This window comes from Netta rufina (genome assembly GCF_964035555.1).
Source record: "Netta rufina genome assembly, chromosome: W".
Classification (NCBI taxonomy): domain Eukaryota; kingdom Metazoa; phylum Chordata; class Aves; order Anseriformes; family Anatidae; genus Netta; species Netta rufina.
In genome coordinates, this window is record NC_140139.1 from 1,844,733 (window position 1) to 1,860,088 (window position 15,356).

A 15,356-nucleotide genomic window follows, 5' to 3' on the forward strand; every position below is an offset into this window, starting at 1 on the left:
GTGTTAGGTCAGAGGTTGGACTGGGTGATCTTGAGGTCTCTTCCAACCTAGAAATTCTGTGATTCTGTGAACTTAGTGACATGGTTTAGCGGAGGGCTGGTTAGCGTTAGGTCAGAGGTTGGACGTGGTGATCTTGGAGGTCTCTTCTAGCTGAGGTGATGCTGCGATCTCTCCTACATCTACGCACCAGACCCCACCAAAAAATAACACTAATAATTAAAAAACCTCCTCGTTTCCAACTTCAACCTCATTTGACACGCCTCGAGGCCGTTCCCCGTGCTCCTCTGCGAGGAGGGGCGACGTGATGAGGGGACCGGGGGGGGAGCTGAGGGGGACCCCGGAGCCACCCCCAGCCCTGCCCAGAGCTGCCTGGGGGAGCCGGGGCCGGGGCGGGGCGGCACCGCCTCCTCCTCCTCTTCCTCCTCTTCCTCCTCCTCCTCCTCCTCCTCCTCCTCCTCCTCCAGCGCCGCCATGGGACAAAAGCAGCGCTGAGGCAGCGAGGGCCGCTCCGTGCCCTCCTCGGCATGGCGGCCCCGCGCCGCTAGGCTCGGCCGGGGGCTCGCCGCCTCCTTCTTCTCCTTTCTTTTGCCTTTCTCTCCGGCCATGCCGAGCGGTGGCGGGGCTGCGGCTTCTCCCCCTCCTCTCCCTTCTTCTTCCTCCTCCTCCTCCTCTTTCTCCTCCAAGGGGCAGCCGCCGCCTCGCCTCCTGCTGCCGCCGCTGCTGCTCCTGCAGCCGCCCGCCGCCCTCCTGCGCCATCGCCTCGCCGGGCTCGGGCTCCGCCACCGCGGGCAGCCCCCGGGGAAGAGGAGGAGGAGGAAAGGGGACGGCACCGCACCCCCGGAGCCCCCCGAGGAGGAGGAGGAGGAGGAGGAGGTGGAGGAAGAAGAGGAGGAGGAGGAGGAAGCCGAGGAGGGAGACCTGGAGCTGGACGAGGAGGAGGAGGAGCTGGAGGGGGAGGAAGAAGAGGAAGAAGAAGAGGAGGAGGAGGAGCCGGCTGCGCTGCTGCCGCCCTCCTCCTCGCCCTCGCTGCCTCCTCTTCCTCCTCCTCCTCCTCCTCTGCTGCCGGGGCTGGGCTCGGTGCTGCTGTCGCCGGCTTTCGATGCCCGGGAGGCGGCGGCGGCGCTGTACGGGGCGGGCGAGCCGCGGGGCATGATGGCGGCGGGGCTGCCCCCCGCCTACAGCAACGATGGAGGAGGTGGTGGTGGAGGAGGAGGAGGAGGGGGAGCAGCCGCCACCAGCGGCGAGCAGGCGGCGCTGCTCCGCCGAAAAAGCGTCAACACCACCGAGTGTGTCCCCGTGCCCAGCTCCGAGCATGTGGCCGAGATCGTGGGGCGCCAGGGTGAGCGGGGACAGCCCGGGAGGGGAGGGACGGGGGACGCGCAAAATGGCCGGGAGGGAGGGGAAAGGGGAGGGGGGGGGGTGTTCGCCTCAGCGCTGAGGCGCACGGTGGCTGAGGGAAAAAGGATAAACCCCCAAGGATTAAGGGGTGTAGAAGAGCCCTGCTGGCATGGGTTGGGGTTGCAAGGCCCCATATGGGGTTTCGGGTGGGTTTGTGTGTGGAGAAAGCTCGCCGGGGTTTTAGGGCTCGGGGGCTGCTTGGTGGGCTTTTTTAGTATATAATGATCCCTTTTTTGGTGTAAGAACAGGAGGGAAAGGGGTTACTGGGTGCCTTTCTCACGGCTCCACGTCTTGCTGAGGCCGGGGAGCGATGCAAGCTCTGTGCTGTGCAAAATCAAGGGGCAGGAGCGAGCTCAAGCTCAGCCTCCTGGTAGTTATGAAGTGTTTTCTAGTAGTTATAAAGCATTTCCCAGCTCTAAAACCCCACACACAGCCCAACCAGGTGCTGGGGCTTTATTCTTCACCTTAACATCCTCAATAAGCCTGTCCCTTTAGGACCTTGGCGCCGTATTTCACAAAACCCTACGGGCGCAGGGGCTCAGCCTGTGGCGGCGTCCCCCTCGCTCTGCCCGCGTCGCCTCCAAGTTTGGGGCACGGTTGAAAACTTGCCTCAAGTTTCCACCCTAAATGCCGAGCAGGACTCCGAGGAGGTGACCCGGCGATGGGGAAACGAGCCACCGACAACCCCTCGCTGACTAAAAACGTCTGCTGCTGGTTTCCTGTTGATTGCTAAATTTCGCGGGCCCCCGTTGGGCCTTTACGTAAGAGGTCATCCCTGCGGTGTCCCTCGTTGGCCTCGCACCTCCTATTCCCCTGAGACCCCACGGATGTGTTACACCAGCTCTCCAGCAGCAAACCTTAAAAAAAAAAGAGCTTTAAAAGCTCTTTTCCTACCCAAAGCGAAGCACAGAGCAGTGGTGAGTGTAGGTGTGGCAGGGCAGACGGGGTAGTTTCTCTCTTCCTTTTCCCTTTGTGGGTTTTTCTGGCTGGGTTTGGGGGTTGTGTTTCTGGCTTGCTGAGCAGATAATGAGATGTTGGGCCGTCTGGGCTCTTACATCAGCGTGGCTTTAGCAGAAACAGGCAAATCAGTAAATCAGTGTGGCACCGGAGAGATTCAGGCACTTGTTTCCTCATCCTAAATTTATTGGGCTTTAAACATTTTTCATCAAAGGTGGCTTTTCTGCTGGGTGTTTCAAAAGCCTGTGCTGTAGGAACTGGCGTGTATGGGGTCAGATACCCATTCCTGAGACCGAGGTGGAAAATATTTACCCGTTGTTAAAACAGTAAGTGGCACGTCCCTCCGGTACGTCGACATGTGCAGGCTAGCCTGGCAGCCGGGTGGCTTTCTGCGCCCTTAAATGCAGAAGCACAAGACATCTTTTCCACGAAATAATGCTCGAATGATTTAGGGCCTTGCTGGTGTGTCACTGGGGACGGGGGGCAGGAGGAGAGCTGGAAAAGGGAACTGAAAACCAGGGATTGCTGCAGTCCTTTGCGATGAAACGGGGGAAAATGGGGCACCGAGGACCTTTTAGGATGTGGTGTTTGTTCTCCACCGGATCGGGATCGTTCTCTGTAGTGTGTTCCTCAGCACTCGGAGTCCCTTAAAAACAAGATAATGGAGTTTGCATGAAAAGAGGATCGTTGTTCCTGAAGAGTTCGTGTGCTGCTTCTGCTTTCCTTTCTCATCTGATGTCACGCTGTCTGGCTCGTGATACAATATTTAGCCTCGGCGGAGAGGGATTGTACCGCAGAAGAATTCGGGCTGCGAAAGAGGAAGGGGTAGAAGGAGGAGAGCTGGGTGTAAGAAAATTTCACCGAATACATTTGCATGAAAGCTTTGCTTAAGGACGTTTCGTGTCCTTTCCGTGGCCGTCTTCATGGGGTACAAAAAGAACTCGAAATGTCCTCAGCCCCTGAAAAATCAGGAGTGCTGAGTTTGATCTGGGCTTTCCTGCCGTGTCTGAGAGCGAATTTATTCGAAGCACTGCCCCTCTTAAGTGGCAGAATAACGATGAATTGGCAGTTTTGGCTGCTATTTTAACCAAAATTTAATTTTTAGGCAGAGGAGGCAAACTTTCAGGTGGTGTTTATCAGCCCAGAGGAGCCCCCCGGTTCTTGAGAGCTCTGTACCCAAGCAGGGTGAGTTTCAGAAGCAAATCCAGCCCTCCAGGCGGCCAAGTGGTGCTCCCGCAGCCCCTGCTGTAGGTAACGGGATGGCAGATGCCCACGTGGGGGGCTCTGCTCACCAAATCTGCACTGGGGAGCTGCTCGCAGGTTGGAGAAGGTGCCCAGCACCTGAAATGTAAGCTGGGCTTTAAGGTTTTCGTGTGCACCCCGAGCTACGCCGGAGGATGCTGTTTTATGGGGGCAGTAATTCAATGTACAGCTGCTGGAAGCTGTAAAAAGGGCTGGAAAAGGCTTGTGGAAGGTTTTCTTTTGACAAACAGGAGGCATTTCTGCTTTAAAAAAGGAAACAAAATACTGCAGTACCTGGATTTGTGTTTTTTTATCGTTTTTTTTTTAATCTCAAGTGTTCTCAACCTGTACTTGCTCGCTTTGTACCCCCCAAAAATGAGCGTATCAGACCTGGTTGGGGTAGTGTAATGTAACTCCTGGGCTTTCTTCCACTTCAGAGCCTCCAGAGGTGAGCAGCAAAGGGAGAGGGATCCTTGTATCCTTTTATTCTTGTTTAGGCATGCGACTGGGAGCCAGGAAAAGTAGATTCCAAGCGTGGCATTGCACAGGCGTCCTGTGTGGGTTCGAGCTTGCTGTTGAATCCAGCCTTCAGCGAAGCGCCTGCACCTGGTGCTGCTCAGAAAAGCGATTTTCCTTTCCTCTTAGCGGCTGAAAATCCGCCGGACGACAAGTTGCCTTGCTTTAAAAAGTCAGGAAGTTGGGGGAAAAAAGCACCCTGGAGAACCGGGAGCAAAAGCAAGTTGCATCTCTTGGTGAGGTGACCTCGTTTGCCTGCAGAAAGCCGGGGTAGCCCAAAGGATGGCTGCGGATCCTGAAGCAGGCAGGGCGGTCTCCAAAACCCAAGCTGAGTAAGAGGAGGAGGGATGATATCATCCCGTTTCGGCTGATTAAATCGATAATGACAAATCTGCTCGCAACGAAAATAACCTGGTGATGGATATTTAATGATCCCGGACTCCCCTTTTGCTCTCTGCTTTTGAACGTGGGCTCTTGAGCGAGAAAATCATTCCTTTGCTTAAAGTAATCCTGTAAATTGAAACAAACAGGGGAAAAAAAACCACTGATAAGCAGGTAGCTTATCAGTAACGTAGCCCAACGGCCAAATACAACCAGCTGCCGCTCTTGGGGAGTGGAAACGGTGCTAAAACAACCCGAAAGCTCATCCTGACTACAGCACCTAGGTGTCCCGTGGCAGGATTGAAAGCTAACGAAGCAGTCAGAGGAAAGATTTTTGGGGTTGTGTCTTTTTTTTTTAAAGCAAGCCTGTTATTAAATGCTGTGTGAAATGGCTCGTTCTGAAGCCTGAAAGTGTAAGCTATTTGTTGAAAGCCACTCTGAAGGCTTTTATTTTTCTTTCTGGGAAGTTGCTGCACTTTGCTTTTTACAGCCTGGGACCTGAGGAACCGAAACACGTGAGCCTGCCAGAGAGCAAGAGAAATCTTGAAGCCCGTAATGCAAATTCCTCATCCTCTGGCTCTCTGCTGCTTGTTCGAACAAAGGCACGACGAAATCTCGTCTTTTATACCTTTGAGTTCATGTTGGACTCAACAATATGCTGTGGAACGTCGTGTTTAAAAACACCCAGCTCTGGCAGCGTTCCCCACACCGATCCTATTAAGGAAAACAGCTTTTCCTACAGTTATTTTAGCCACGTTCCCTCTTTTTCTACTGCTGCTCTTCTGCTGTGGGGTCTTTGCTTCTCGGCAGCTGCTACTGCAAGTAATTAATAACCCAAATCACTGCCCTCTGGTTCTCCTGCTGCACGGAGCTTGTTTACCGAGCTGCCATCTGGCTCGGGAAGGGGAATTTGCCTCTGCCCGTGCAGTTTTGGGGTTGATAAATGGCCCCAACCTGATAAATGGGATTTATGTGATTGATGCGGTGTACCCGGGAAGTCTTGAAAGTGGCGTGTGTCGACTTGTACGTGCGAAAACACAAAGCAGGGGCCCAAAAAAATGGTCATTTTTGATTCTGGAACGGGTAAGTGTGATGAAATGATGACGGGAGTAACATCGGTGGCTATACCCAGCACGAGTCATAATGAAACCTTCCGCGGGCGGGCACGGGGTTTGGGGAGCTGCGATGTAGCCCAAGGCCTCGGATTGCGGCCGTGAGTTAAGGAGGGGGGGCAGGAGGCGGGGAAAAAGGGTGTAAAATGTTCATCCCGCGCGTCCAGGTCCCGCTTCTGGTCTCACCCGATGGTTTTTTGAGCCTCCGAGAATAGGTTGGCTTTCTTGTGGCTTTCTCAACTCGGCCGCCTCGCTGAACTTGGCGTGTTTCTCCTTCCTCCCGACAGGTTGCAAAATCAAAGCGCTGAGGGCCAAGACGAACACGTACATCAAGACCCCCGTTCGCGGCGAGGAACCCGTCTTCGTCGTCACCGGCCGGAAAGAGGACGTAGCCATGGCCAAAAGGGAAATCCTCTCGGCCGCCGAGCACTTCTCCATGATCCGAGCGTCGCGGAACAAGAACGGCCCCGCCTTGGGAGGTTTGCCCTGTACCCCCAACCTGCCCGGGCAGACCACGGTGCAGGTCAGGGTGCCTTATCGCGTGGTGGGGCTGGTGGTGGGACCGAAAGGAGCCACCATCAAAAGGATTCAGCAGCAGACCCACACCTACATCGTCACCCCCAGCCGGGACAAGGAACCCGTCTTCGAAGTGACGGGGATGCCGGAGAACGTGGACCGGGCCCGCGAGGAGATCGAGATGCACATCGCCATGCGGACGGGCAACTACATCGAGCTGAACGAGGAGAACGATTTCCACTACAACGGGACCGACGTCAGCTTCGAGGGAGGCGCCTTGGGCTCCGCCTGGCTTGCTTCCAACCCCGTCCCCCCCGGCCGCGCCAGGATGATCTCCAATTACAGGAACGACAGCTCCAGCTCCTTGGGAAGCGGCTCCACCGATTCCTATTTCGGAAGCAATAGATTGGCTGACTTCAGCCCCACCAGTCCCTTCAGCGCGGGCAACTTTTGGTTCGGAGAAACGCTGCCTTCCGTGGGCGCCGAAGAGCTCGGGGCCGACTCGCCCGCCTACGACTCCTTCCCGCCGCCAGCCCAAACCATTTGGAGCCCTTTCGAACCCGTCAACCCCCTGGGCGGCTTCGCCAACGAGCCCGCGGGCAACGCCAAGCCTCAGCGCCGCGGGAGCCAGCCCTCCACCCCTCGCCTGTCGCCCACCTTGGCGGAAAGCCTGGAGCACCCCTTGGCGAGGCGAGCGAGGAGCGACGATCCCCCCGGCGCCGCTCTGCCCGTCTACATCCCGGCTTTTTCCAACGGTACCAACAGCTACTCCTCTTCCAACGGGGGCTCCACCTCCAGCTCGCCCCCGGAGTCGAGGCGCAAGCACGACTGCGTCATCTGCTTCGAGAGCGAAGTGGTGGCCGCCCTGGTCCCCTGCGGCCACAACCTCTTCTGCATGGAGTGTGCCAACAAGATCTGCGAGAAGGAAACGCCCTCGTGTCCCGTTTGCCAGACAGCTGTTACTCAGGCAATCCAAATCCACTCTTAAGTATATATAGATGCTGATATTATTATTATTATTATTATTATTAATTATTATTATCTATGGACATCTAAAGGCATGGGTGTAACGGTACCCTCTAGTAAACTTCCGAAGTCATTCTGACTGTTGGGCTTTCTTGGGATTAGGCTAAAGTTTGTTCCTAAATACCCGTTCCTAAAAGGCTGCTACGGTAACACTAAAACCTCGGGGCTCTCGGCACGCTTAGCAGAGACGCACCTGGTGTGAAACGGGAAGTTTGGAGCGCCGACACGACCGCAACGCCGATTTTCCAGGCTTGCCGACGGCCCTCGCTCGAGCGTTGGGACTTCTGTGCGCTGGCGGCGCCGAACCTCAGAGCCCGAGCACAGAAGCCCGCTGCGCGGAGGCTTCGTGGCATTACCAGTATATCGAAACGACACTTCCAATGCTGCCTTCTTTACACTGCCAGTTTTGAAAACAAACAAAAAAAAACAAAAAACAGGTTTGGGGAAATCTTTTTTTTTCTTTTTTTGCGCCTGATGCAACGACTTACGCCTAATTCTCTTCAGCATCGCGAATGCTTCTTTTTTTTTTTTTAATGGATTTTTTTTTTTTATGGATTTTTTTTTTTAAATGGATTTTTTTTTTTTTTTTTTTTTAAGATGGATTTCAGGAAGGGCTTTGGGATGCACACACTTCGAGGAAGATGCTGACATTCCGTTCGTTAGTCCGATCAAGCTGTTCTTAAATCGCGTTTTAGGGTGCGTAGCTCCAAATGGGAAGCCTTTTTACGTTGGATCCGCATTTGTCTTGCACATACGTAAATATATCTTTTATTTTTAGTAACAGAAAGGAAAAAAAAAAAAGAGGGGGTGCGTACGTGCCCTCGTGTTACTCGTGACAGTGGCCCCGCAATCAGTTGACTTCATTTCGAACCCGTCTTTCCAATCATCGGACGAAACGCCTCCGGAGCGCGCTTCGTACATTTCAACCTGTGGATGTTCCTCGTTTTTTGTTTTTTCTTGTTTTTTTTTTCATCCTCAGTACGTTCCCCAATCTGTGCTGGCATCTATTAAACTACAAAAAAAAAAAAAAATACAAAAAAAAAAGGACACAAAGGTGGATTTTTCTATTTTTTTTTTTTTTTTGAAGCATTATTTTCCCGAGACGAAGCTTTTTTCTCAGTATAACAGGTAAAAAAAAAAAAAAAAAAAAGAAAAAAAAAAAGAAATCCTACGCGTATCGAACTCGTAAATATACAGAAACTTTATTTTTTATTTCCACTTGAAGAGTTACATTTCGTATCGAAGTTTACAGCTCCCGGTTTTTATTTTTGGGATTTTTTTTTTTTTCAGTCTGAGAGGTGCCTTGAGGGCACGACGACCGTGACGCAGAACTTTTTCAAGCTCCGTTGCTTGTAGGGATCTAGCTCCACGTCAGTATTGAAGCCGAAGCTCTAGCTGCAGGCGTGTAGATAACGAACCGGCCTTTCCCCCAGCATGGGCTTTTTGTATCTTAGCGCATCCTACACGGCAACTAATAAGCCAAGGAACCGACGAGACGTTAGGTGCGTGTACCCTTTCTATAAGCCACGAACTAAGAATGGTTAAAAAACAAACAAAAAAACAAACTCTCGAGCTAGTTTAGGATTTGCTAATTTTACTACACTTTTTGTTATGTATATGTAGGGAGGTCGTAGGGATTATGAATTCAATTTGAGTAAAGTTTAAAAAATAAACAAAAACAAAACCTATATTTTATGATAAAAGGGCCTTTAACTTATGACGGCCAAAGCACTGATATTATATATTTGCTGTAAAGAGAATTATAAGAGTTTTATTTTTCTGATATTAAAAGTTACTTAATAAAGACTTGTTTCCATTACCTGGCGCCTGGTGATGTCTTCGGGGTCCTGGCTTTGGGATTTGGGGGTGAGGAAGGGGAGGTTTTGTGATTGTCGGCCTCACCTCCTGCCTCAGTGAGCCCAAAACCAGCCCCTCTGCCTCTCCTCTTCCCTTTTTAGTGTTCAGGAGCCCTCAGCCTCATCCAGAGCAACCTCTAGGGGCAGCGATGTCCTTTAAGAAACCTCTCAGTTGATTTGGGGGAATAAAAATGCCGTTAGTAGGGCTTCTGGAAGCAACCCTAATGATTCTGGGCTTCTAGGATGGGCTGAAAGCGCAGTGACCCCACTGTTTTCCCCACAAAACGCCCGCCCCGGGGCTGTTCTCACTCGCTGTGGGAATCAAATTAAAAAAAAATAAAAAATACAGAAGCCAAAAGGTGTGAATCTTTACCTTTTTTAATCAAAAACATACTCTGGTACAGAATTTCCGCCAAGTTAACTACAGGATATTATCCACAAACTAGGGCTAATGGAAAAAAAAACCAAAAAGGTACAGGAAAGCTACAGAGGAACTACTGGGAATTCGGTTGACCGCTTATCAAAAGGCAACGGCTGAAAGGAGAAACGTGGAACCAGGCTTTCCTGCCCCAAAAAAAAACCCTTTTACGGTGAGTTTTGGGGTTGTGGGTGTTTGGCGGCTCTCAATCCAGCTGGGTTCCACCTCGGCAGCGCTACCAGAAAGCCCCAGGACAAGGTGCTCGTGTGTGAAGCCCTAAAAAAAGAAAAAAAGCTGCAGCTGCTCTGACAAACGAGATCGTTAGGAGAGAAGGGAACACGAAAAAGGGTTTCAATGTAAGGCTTCGAGGAAAGCGAACGCTGATTTTTTTCCAAACATCAGGAAGCCACACAAGAGGAGAAAATGGGATTTCTGTAGGAATTAGCGTGAAGAAGTGTTCATATCGAGAAAATTCATCCAGTTCTGGGCATCGCTCTGGTGTCATCTGTCCTCTGTGCTGCGTGTGTGGAGCAGAAGCACCGACTGCCGCCTCCTTTCCCAAGAAATTCAGCACGTGGGGGCAGCAACACCTCAAGGCTGCGCCTCACAGCCCCGAAACCGTGCGAGAAAGAGAAATCCTCCTGTAGGGAGAAGCAGGGGAAGGAAGAAAAATTGGACTGGCTTCCCGGCAGACGGCAACCACCACCAATTCCTGCTGCTGCTGCTGGGCTGGCGAAGGAAAATAAATCCATCCTTCAAGATCAGCGGTTCCAAGGTGCAGAATTACGTAAAAAAAGCCAAGTGGATTTATAAAAACTCAGGGTTTTCATAGTTTTATTTATACTAGTAACTAGAGAGAAAGCATACATATTGTATCTGTCATACAGTCAATACATTTGCATTTTTTTTTTGTTTGTCTGTTTGTTTTCTACTATAAATTCTCTATACAAAGTCATTGCCAATTGATACGGTCGTTGATGGCAGAAGGGCTTAAAAGAACCGAGAGGTATAAAAACAGGTTTGCCATCTTGCCCTGAGTGGAAATGGTGAACGGGTACAAAAACTGGATCCTAAGCGATCGGTGGCACTTCGCACGTGATCGAGTGGCGGATGCGAGTAAAAAAAGAGTCGGGCGACTTGGCTTTTGCGGTGTTTAAAAGCCCTGCCAGAGTGGCACGCGGGTAAAAGCAGCAGTAGTTATGAACAACGCGTTCCTGCCATCAGGTTCTCGTTCCGCAATTTCCGTGGCGCCTTTGCAGAAAGGGAATTTCATGAGATTTGAGCTGAGTGCCAGCACTGAGAGCATCCGTTTGGTTTAGTGTTTTAAAACTCACGTGTCCATGGAAATAAAAAGCTCAGATCTCTTTTTTTAAAAACTAGTGAAGGAAAAGCCACGTTTCTTTTCCTTGCTATTTTTTAATCAATGCACGTCTCATCCCTCACTTTTTTTTTTTTTTTGCTTTTTTTGCTTTCTTTTTTTGGCAGCTTCTACCTTTTAATCTGGAAAAAATCATAGCGAGATAGGCGACAAAATAAAGAAAAAAAGTCTTCTGTTAACTCTCGTTCCCTAAAAAGAACATCCCGAATCAGCTGGAATTTAGTTGCTGTCACGTAAATAATTCTTAGAAGGAATTTTCAGATATAAATATATATATATATAATATATATTCTGCATACAAAAGGCTCCTGTGAGGCTTCTCACCCAAGAGGCCGTGATGGAGAAGGAAAAGTTGCAAAGGGCACAACCCCAACACTGTCAGGTCTCTCTGTAAGGCGTTTACCTTTCACTTCAAGCCCTGAGCCACGTATCATGACAACTAAGTTCAGAAACATAACCGAAATCCAAATTCTGCATGTTCAGGTTCTTTTTCTGCTAAGAGCAAGGCGGCAAACACATTTTTAAAACCCGGTTTTCGGAGATTAAGCAGAACAAAAAAAGTAAAATATATCTTCAGGTTATAAACAAGAGTTGTATTTTACAATCCACCATCCTCACAACACAACGGCCCACAGCAGTGCAGCAGAGGGAACCTCAGTCTAAAGGTTGTGGGTCGGCGATCGGCATGGTATGAAGTACTTCGTCTAGAAGCTGGAGGGCACGGTGCAAGTGAATTTCAATCCAGCACGGGGTCTCTTTGATGCTCTGCCTCGGGTAATCGGGTCCCCAACCTTTTACAAAACTCATCCTGAGGATGCATAAGCGGCGGAGGTCGTCCACGCCGATTCCAGCAGCAGCTGACAAACCTAGAGAGGAGAGATTTCAAGTAAGTCTTTCAATTAAATGTTTGCAGACACACTTTTTCTTTTATCACTTGTTTGTTTAGCCATTCCCGTTTGCTTTCTTGCTTCTCCAAATACCCGTCCCTCTCCCCGCAGCCAAGGCCCATCGGTATTTCTAGGTCTCTGTCACCACAGCTCAGCAATTATTTTGCCTTTCTTCCCACTAAGTTTTCCTTCTCATCGTTCTGCCATCTTGAAAGGGTGTTAAAATACAAAAGGAGTTGGATCTAAGAGTGTCAGTTGTTACTCCGACCAATAACAAGCTGAACACAGCCGGCAAGCTTCAAATCACAACCACGTCTGGAAGGAAATTGAAATACTTTCCCCAAAATGCCTTCAGGATTTTGGAACGTAGCTGGAGAGCTCCGTTTGGCAGCGCAAGGAATCCAGAAGTGGCAAATAAAGCAGCCCGACACACCTAAGTCCTCACCATTTAAAAAATATTTAAGCGTAACATCACGGAAATAGAATTTAGCAACTCAGAAAACTCAAAAAGCACCGTTACAACCTCCTCCTCTTCTCAAGAACCTTATAGATTTTAAGTCTTGCTAAAAGCTGAGTTGTTTTCAAAGAAGAATAAAAAAGGAGAGCAAGCAGTTAATTTACTTACTAATGGCTGGGGCTATTCCACCCACTGATCCCGGGCCGGGGATGTTTCCTGCTACTGCTGCAGCTTGAGCAGCAGCGGCGGCTTGAGCAGTGGCAGCCTGCTGCTGCATCTGACGGTGACACTGGCGTAAATCAAACACCTTTAAAAGAAATAAAAAATAAATAATCAAACTCTGTAGGTTTACCAAAATCAACGAAGGAATGGAGTCCTCAGCTCCCGCCTCCAACAAACCGGAGCTCTCCGCTCTCCGGAAGAAATTCTTCGGTCGCAGGCTGATGAAATCCCGATTTTTATTAAATTCTGGGATTTCCGGAAAATAGGCACGCAAATAAAAAGAGATGCCAGCAAGTCCAGCTTCACTTTGTCAGGCTTGACCCATTTTTCGAGAATATGCTAAATTTTGGGCAGCAGTTAGTTTAAAAGATGGAGATTGTTTGACAAAAACCAAAATTAGCTACTTTGACGGTATCTGGAGGATACTTTCCGCCAAGACGACTTTTTAAATGACTCTAAAGTGGATTTTTTCCCCTAAAGATGACTTTTTAAGTGAAGTTGGCGATTCTAAGATGATAACGAAGCCTCCGATTCCGCGTTTGATTTGTTTCAGTGCCTCACAGCTTCCCTACGATGTGCAAGAACAGTCCCCCTCCCCCAGTTTTCCTCGTGGAGCATCCAAACCAACCTTGATGTATGCACTTGGGTAAATCTTGTGAACAGCATCCCCGGGCGCACGCCCTGCTTCTCTGTCCAGGTAGTAGCTCTGAACGAAGACCGCGTGGTCGCTGAGGCATCGAACCCACACGTCACCTTCTCCTTTGCACTCCAGCTGCACCCCTTTCCCTATGTGCAACCTTGGAAAGAAAAAAATAAAATAAAAATAAATAAAAAGAGGTCCTGATTTAGATTCTGAAGGAAAACCACACGCGCTCCACTCGTACGAGGACTCGAAACCGTGGTTATCATCGTGAGGGTAACAGAGTGTGCGGTTAGGCGAAATCTGGGAAGTCAAAAACCATCTGTAAAGCCCCGGAAAGACATATGGGAAACACAGAATGCAGAAGCGATGGCACTCGAGCAGCACGAAACCCACTCGCTGACAATACGGAGCTGGGATCCCAAACACATTCGGGGTTCTGTTCCCAAGTGTGAAAATCCCACAAAGTGCTCCCTAGCACGGAAAGCGATTGTCACAATGCAACAGCTTGGGTCTTATTCCTTATTTTATTCCTTCTTTTATTCCTTTTCACTCCGAAGAAGAAAAAAAAAAAGTCCTAAGATCAGCTCTCTGGGCTTTCACATCAAAGCCTGGCGCACGCGTGGTGAGAATGAATGAAAATTCCAGCGAGCTCTCCATCAACCTTCCTTTGTTCCTTTGACAAATGTGTATTTTGCAGTCAGTTCTCGCATCGCTGGGAGATGGAGAGCTCATTTGCAGCTCGCACACAGTTGCTAATTTTATCCTTGAAGGCACAGCAAGGAAAAGCAACGTGCTACGAGGTCCTTGCCACGCAGTTGGCGTTCTGAATGCGTTACAGCAGCGGCCTAAAAACCGTGCCCTGTGGTTAATTCAGTTTTAAAAAAGAAAATGTATTGAAAGGGAGCCAGGCGCTGAAAAAAAACCAAGAAAATATCCAATATCACCAGCAGCTGGAGCTTTTTGGGGTGCAGAATACCTTGCTCTCTCGATGGCTTCTGTTCTGTGCACGTTGGAAAGCTGGCCCAGGCAGAAGCGGTCTCCTCCGGAGGGATCCACGTAGCCATCGACGGTAACGATGGGACAGCTCGAAGGGACCTTGAACGTCTCCCCGACTTGCACGTCCATTTCGAAATACGCGATTGAACACCAGTACTCTGGAGCTGGAGAGACAATCAGCCGGGTGAAACGCGCAGAAACCCCAAAAAAACCCTTACAGGCAGCCAGGCAGGCTTGCTGCAACTGCTTCTTGCTTTAAATAAGCAAGGAGAGGCAGAGAAACCCTGATCCCGTAAAGGCTGCCACTGAAACCCAAGCACTCAAGCAAGGAGGCTTGCTAAAGAACATCGTGATTTTGTTTACGTGTATCAAGTGCTAGCTGGGAGCAACTGGCTTGTCAAACCTCCTGCAAGGTCTCCTGCAAGAGAGTTGCTCTCTCCAGACACCTTAAAACCTGAAAATCCCCGAAGTTTAAATTGCTCTGAGCTCCTTTAAGTTTTGTCATCTTCGAATAAATACTCGTGTGTCTGAGTGTTGTGTCATTATTAATTTATATGAACGTCTTCTGTCATTATTCCTAAAACACAGAGGTCCAGATTCAAAAGAAGGCGTCACGAAGTGGTTCCTCTCCTTCTTTCTTCCCCTTTTGAATTCCTCCCACTAAATTCAGAGTACTTCTTATTTAAAAAAAAAACACAAATTCAAAACAACTTTGTTAGCTTGAACAATCCTTAGCATTCTGTTTCAGATTTTACTTACCAGGATGATTTGATATAGGAGGCTGGAATGCGAGTTCGTTGTGAACTGGCCCTTGAAGAGAAAAAGATGCAATTTGTTTTACACGAGGAATAAATAAATAAATAAATAAAAGATCTTTCTTAACCTGTTCTGGGTGAAAAAAGGACTTGCGAGGATGCCACATACTCTAAATCTCAGGGATAGCTGAATGAAGAGGCCAAATCTAGACAAAAATGCCCACAGAATTACACACTTTGGTGGTTTTTTGAAAATTCAGAGCTCCACTAGTGGAATGTGGCCACAAATCGAGGAAGGAGAGAATCATTTTATAGAGGTACGTGATACAAATCTGTCAGAAACCCAACTTCATTAGCTCCTCGTTCACAGAACAGGTTGCCCAGAATGCTACGGAGTCAACTATAAGAAACCCTCCATGGAGATGGGGGGGAAAAAAAAATCCCAGAGAACTTGTTTTCTCAAGAATAAATAGTGAATGTGGTCTCGGTAAAGGTCAAGTCGATTCTTTCCACTTTTATAAACTGACTGGCTTCCTCGCAGGCAGACAAGAAGAAAAGGCTTCGATGTAGTATTATAAGCACCGGCAGCTTTTGCA

At 49.3% G+C, this 15,356-nt stretch overlaps 2 protein-coding genes across 3 annotated transcripts in view; one reads left to right on the plus strand and one right to left on the minus strand.

Annotated features, from left to right (window-relative positions):
* Positions 1 to 472: 472 nt before the first annotated feature.
* MEX3C (mex-3 RNA binding family member C) lies at positions 473 to 8,967 on the plus strand. Its single transcript, XM_084304401.1, has 2 exons — positions 473 to 1,339; positions 5,894 to 8,967. The coding sequence occupies exons 1-2, from the start codon at positions 604 to 606 to the stop codon at positions 7,108 to 7,110; spliced, it is 1,953 nt and encodes a 650-aa protein (XP_084160527.1). The 5' UTR covers positions 473 to 603; the 3' UTR covers positions 7,111 to 8,967.
* A 397-nt stretch (positions 8,968 to 9,364) lies between these two features.
* Positions 9,365 to 15,356, minus strand: part of SMAD4 (SMAD family member 4) — a 17,412-nt gene continuing 11,420 nt past the window's right edge. For both annotated transcript variants that reach the window (XM_084304405.1, XM_084304404.1), the window contains 5 exons: positions 14,765 to 14,815; positions 13,986 to 14,169; positions 12,995 to 13,163; positions 12,313 to 12,451; positions 9,365 to 11,666 (listed from right to left, as the gene is read on the minus strand). In XM_084304405.1, coding sequence (XP_084160531.1) covers positions 11,455 to 11,666; positions 12,313 to 12,451; positions 12,995 to 13,163; positions 13,986 to 14,169; positions 14,765 to 14,815 — 755 coding nt within the window. In that variant the 3' untranslated portion in view covers positions 9,365 to 11,454. The remainder of the gene's footprint in view (positions 11,667 to 12,312; positions 12,452 to 12,994; positions 13,164 to 13,985; positions 14,170 to 14,764; positions 14,816 to 15,356) is intronic.

What these genes read in the sequence shown, in the direction of transcription:
- MEX3C (XM_084304401.1), top strand. Translation starts at nt 604, where the DNA reads ATGCCGAGCGGTGGCGGGGCTGCGGCTTCTCCCCCTCCTCTCCCTTCT. An exon ending in CGAGATCGTGGGGCGCCAGG is followed by an intron (nt 1,340 to 5,893) that starts GTGAGCGGGGAC and finishes TCCTCCCGACAG; the next exon opens with GTTGCAAAATCAAAGCGCTG.